Here is a 5,554-nt window from a genome sequence, read left to right as displayed (position 1 = left end):
AGATGTAACAGTGACAGGCAGTCACTCCTTGTACAGGCTGGCCATACTGGTTTCTGTTAAGTGTAACCCTTACTTCCTCCTGGTGTTGCGCTGGCTACCATTCATCGCGTGCAAAGACACTGTAAGCAGGTTATACACAACTTGGCTCAAGTATTCTATGAGTAAACAAAAGACATCCAGGATTTAATGAGCTACAGGACTTAAGTGTTAGTATGCTTACCCAAAGCCAGGCGCCTCGTTGTTGCCAAGTTGACATGTAGCAGGTGTTGCCTTACGAGTTTTATAACATTCTCATTCGTATTACTGTTTGGTTTTTTTCCTTGCATTTGCATCTCAAAAACCCCAAATCTTACCTCTGCATGTTTACGTTCATTGTGCCTGTTTCTATGCTACATACAGCCCAGCTCTATGCAACAACCTAGCAGTTCCCTCAAGCTGTACAGAAAAACTAGGCCCTGAAATCACAGGCAGCTGAGGCTTCAGGAGGAGGAAGGGGTTACAGGAGGTGGGGGTATACTGATGCTACATCACACTTGCTAAAACGAAGAGGAAAAAATGTGTTGAGAAATAGAGCAATTCTACTTCAATGCCCAGAGACAAACACTAGAAATAACTCTGCATTTTTACCTTTTTGAAATAACATTCAACAGAAATAAAGAATATGATGAACATAGTTTAATTAAGATTATAGCCATAGTAACATTACGTCTCCGAACACCAATTCAGTATTCCCACTGCATAAAGTTCCACATCCATACTTTCTAGAATGAAGAAGGGAAAAGATCTGATAGTCTTTAACGCTTACATAATTTACAAGATGCAAAGTATTAGTGAAAACAGTAGTATCCTTTTTGTGTACTATGAAGGTAGTGCTTACTGCTTTTAGCAAGAGAAGGGATTATAAATAAAAGTATCTGAACATTAGGGGAGGGGGAAAAACTATATCCAAGGTATTTCACAGAATTAATGCTTTCAAACAGTATTTCAACCCAGTAGAAGAGCAACCATTCCACAAAGGTTTCATTCTGTCCTGAAAGACATCTGAAGCAGGAGTGTAACTTGACATATGGCAGTTACAGACACATACATATGGAAATCCACCTTTTAAAAACATTTATAGTGTTTGATTCCCTTATACACAGGCACAAGCTTTGCTACCTTCTCTTTCCCTTTTTTTTCGAACTTAATGGGACTGTGCAATACTGGAGCAGTAGTCTAAAATATCCTGTATAGTGAATTCCATGGTAATTCCTGATCCAGGATAGCAGCGAGCTATCAGCCCTTCAAAGTGCTTGTATTGTCGTATAAACTCATCTTGCATGGAATGCCACACAACCTGCCAAAGAAAGCAAACTTCAGGAAAACTACAAAACATTACTTGATTCTCAGTTCAGGTGTCATTTTAAAACTAAAGCTTGCTAATAAACAAAGTTTAGTAAACTGAGTTGCTACATTAAAAAAAAATATTGAAATTTTTTACCCATTAAGTTTAAAGATCTTAATGTTTACATGACTCCTACCAAATCTGCAAAGCAGAAAATAGTAAAGGAGAGGAAGTTGTCCTAAAAGAAGTACTGCTTTTGTCAGGAAAGAAAACACCCCAGACCAGAACAGTGCTACTAATTCATGCTTCAGACATTAAAAAGCTGTTAATACATGCTTAACTCTTAAATCTACTTATCATTTACTCCAGTAAGAGAGATTACAGAATATAAGAGAAAATTTACATATTTTCTGATAGTCATATTATTTAATTGAAAGTATATTCTGACATAGTGTACCAGCTACATTTTGTATCAGGTAAACAGCTCATTTAAATCCAATTCTACTTCCAGCATATTTTGCAAAACAGAGATCACCTATTAATGGGCACCCAGAGAATCATAAAGGAAGTTTCTTTCTGAATGCTATCTCTACCATGACAGTTCAAATCACTGTTACAACAAACAGAATCAGAGCAAGATTATTAAAAACCTCACTCAAAATTAATGGTTATGCTGAAGCTAGGCACTTCTCAAAGAATATATATGCAAAAGGAATAATAAAAGCCTTTGTGTAAACATTACAAGGTTTTTAAGCCATGATTTATTTACCTGAAGTAAGTTTTCTTCTTCACAGAGATGTTTATCTACCTTCTTGTAAAGATTATCCAATCCCTTCTTCACTTCCTTACCAGGATATTCCTTTATAACTTTACGAAGCTCTTGTTTATTAAAAGCCAGTTGATAGCTTACTTCCTCTTCTCTTATACCTTGTGCAACACGAGCTTCAACACCTTCAAAAAAATGCTAACAAACAATAGCAGCATTAATGATTATCACAAATCTAAACTAATTAACTTAATTTGACAAGCATATGTGTACTTAAGTCTTGATTCTGCTTAACAACTGCTGTGTGTTCCCCTATGTTTGTTTTTAAACTGGGCATGGAGTAGTGCTCAGCCATAAACATTAAAGCACAACAATACAGCACTAAGTACTTAGTGTAAAATTGAAATCAATCATTTCTAGAAGCAATCAAGCTTTTCTTTGCAACCTTATAACTAATACTGAATCAACCTCAAACTCCTCAATTAATGTAGCCTGGGAAAATACTGGATCTTTTGGATAAACTGAGTAAGCATCTGAATAGGAATTTCTTTACTTACACCATAATTACACAACAGCAATATTTGTTCATCATTGCCCTCTCTTCTCACTGCCCTGCACCAGCTGGCTCAACATAATAAAAATGGAGGGAAGTCCGCCTATGAACATGCACGTAGAGCCACACGGAGTTAACTTTCTCCACAGCAGCCCACATGGTGCTGTGTTTTGGGTTTGTAGCTAAAACAGGGCCAATAACAAGCCAATGTTTTGGTTATTGCTGAAGAGGTCACACCTGGCCAAAGGGTATGCCATAGCATGTAACATCGTGCTCAGCGATAAAAATCGGGGTTCAGGGAGGGGGTGTAGGTGGTGTTTGTCTTCAAGGTGGCTGTTGCTCAGAAACTAGCTGGGCATCAATCTGCTTGTGGGAGGTAGTGAGTGACTGCCTTTGCATCAATCCTTCCAAACCCCCCTCCCCTTCACTGCCTAAACTGTCTTTATCTGCACCCCTAAATTTTTTCATTTTTGCTCTTTCTATTCTCTCCCCTGTCCTGCATGGGGAGGGGAGAATGAGCAAGTTATGTGGCAGCTTAGGTGCTAGCCAGACTCAACCCACAACAAGTGGGAAGCAGCAATAAAGCATTTTAATTTTCAAGAAGAGAATACATCTTAGAATTTTTGGAAAATGAATGGCTGAAATCCTGATTATAGAAAAAGCAATGAACAGTGGGAAACGTTCAGTGGACAGAACAGACTGGCTTTAGTCAGTGTTCAGTTTAACACTTAGTTCAACTTCAGACACACACAACTTTCCTAAAACTTTTCTTATTGTTGAACAGTTCAGAAACCCCAGGAATTTTCTCTGCAGTTGACGTAGGGAAAAAAATCCCAAAGCTCCTGATTACTTTTCTCCTCTCTTTTTCCTTCCTCAAAACCATTTGCTTAAGACATAACTAATCTTTAGTCAGTACTATTCATTGCCATGACAAGTTTGGTCCATTTTTCATCCAGGACTGTTATCATCGTGAGTAGAGTACTCTTGCCAGGCATGCTCAAGTCTAAAATTATAAAACAGATTATGATAGATGCAGTGATAAAGAGATCAGATAGTGCAAATTAAACACTTGAGAAGGACTACTCTGTATATAAACTCAAATATACTTACATTTAATTTCTCAAGAGGCTGTCCGAGCGAGTATATTACATAAGACTGAAGGTGATCAGTGTATTTCTGTTTGGCTTCTTTTTTCTCAGCCTCAAGACAAGAAATTTTCAAGCGAGAAAGCGTTGCAAAAATATGATGGAAATTCTCCATCATGACCACATCTCTTGGTGTTTTCTGGCTTTCATTAGCTACTTTTTCAACTGAAAGAAAAGGAAGCAAAATACTTAAAATACCAGAAGGACAACTAAATTCAGAACAACATAACCATAATATTGTCAGAAAAGGAATTATGGATTTTATGTCAACAATAGCCATTTGTATAAGTTATTGTCATAATTGCCACTAAACAAATCAGTATCTGAGAGCCTTCAAAAGTAGTAACAGATACGTACAGACTCTAAGATGATGAAATTTGTATGCCAAAAAAGTAACTCATGAAAGATACAAGAGAGTGACTACACACGGTCATTTACGTAAGTGAGAAACAACTCACATTTGTGGAAGCTTACAAGTGTGCTCTCATTATCCCTAATAAATTTCACATGACAGAACTATTTAAGAAAAGTCTTATTCCTCTCTTTGCTAGAACAAAAAATCTTCAATCAGGTACTTTAAAATGTACTTCCCAATCTCTCAATTTTTGCTTAGCTTATTAGTTTTATGGTCAAAGTTACTGTCAATATGCAAATTTAATTATACAAATGTATAATCCTCCACATAGGTCCCCCCAGAAAAACAGGGTAGGCAAAAGAAATTCTACCTATTGCTCCCTTATTGTGCCTAAAAGCAGGCTGAAAGAGGATGGCTCCAACAAAGTGTGCAAGTCTCTGTGCCCATTCATCCATTAATCGTTTTGCTGGGACTAGCAGGATGACCACCATGAAAGTGATACTGGGCACCAGGGTATTAATAAAGATCTCAAATTCATTTCAGTCAATTTCATGAATTGCCAACCAGGAAGTCTGCTACTGCCAATGTTGTTCTTCCCATGTAAGTTTCTAACCACCTCCTCCAATTCAACCTGAAGTACTACGTCTTTATGACCTGTTTCAAAAGTTACTTGTAAATTAAATATCCTACTGCCTTGAACATACTGCTTGCACTTATTTTGTATGTAATTGTGACTTTGTTTCATTGTCATTCTTTACTTCTATCCCTTCTCCTCCCCTATCATAACTCTTTGTTCTTTAAATTTGTTCTGTACTTGTCTGAAACAGATTTTGTTTCTTCTTTGGTGTTTGACTGGCATCATTCTGAACCCCTTTCAAAACATGCTTTTCTAAATTCTTCCTACACTAGTTATTTTATCATTGTATAATTCTGCCTCTCTATTGGTCTTTGCTTAGTTTTATCACTTGAACAGTACATTCTTAAGGACAGAAAAGTTGGGTACAATCAACTAAACCTTTTCAAAATTTACTGTCCTATCCGCTGGGACGCTCTTGGTGACTACATATGGACTCTAGTCTATTGTACTATGAGATAATGTCTCTTCACAATTTCCTAATGGGCTGAGAACGACTGAGCTATAATTGCCTCAAGCTAACTTTATTGCCTCTACTGTCTCCTCTTGCTCAGTCTTCTCCTAAAAAAGAGGTAGGTCTCAGTGGCTGAGAATTAACATATGTGGAGTTGTTTGAAAATGTGCAGGTAAATCAGCAGAGATGTCTATCCATCCATGTCCCCCCATTTTGAAAGGGAATTACAGTTTTTCCAGAGTTCATTGGCTCACGTATCCCTTCTCCCCCTCCCTTTTTTAATGTTAAATAAAATCAGTTGTCCTGGTTTTGCTAGGATAGAG

General features: G+C 37.3%; 1 protein-coding gene across 1 annotated transcript; it reads right to left on the bottom strand.

Annotated features, from left to right (window-relative positions):
- Positions 1-995: 995 nt before the first annotated feature.
- Positions 996-3,997, bottom strand: LOC104533114 (exocyst complex component 1-like; the record flags this gene model as incomplete). Its single annotated transcript, XM_010178499.2, has 3 exons — positions 996-1,336; positions 2,094-2,288; positions 3,754-3,997. Coding segments are annotated over 3 exons (592 nt in total), but the record flags the coding sequence as incomplete, so codon positions are not given.
- Between the last annotated feature and the right edge of the window lie 1,557 nt (positions 3,998-5,554).

This window comes from Antrostomus carolinensis, unplaced genomic scaffold (genome assembly GCF_000700745.2).
Source record: "Antrostomus carolinensis isolate BGI_N321 unplaced genomic scaffold, ASM70074v2 scaffold52461, whole genome shotgun sequence".
NCBI lineage: Eukaryota > Metazoa > Chordata > Aves > Caprimulgiformes > Caprimulgidae > Antrostomus > Antrostomus carolinensis.
Note: the sequence above shows the minus strand (reverse complement) of the source record. Positions and strands in the feature narration are given on the sequence as shown.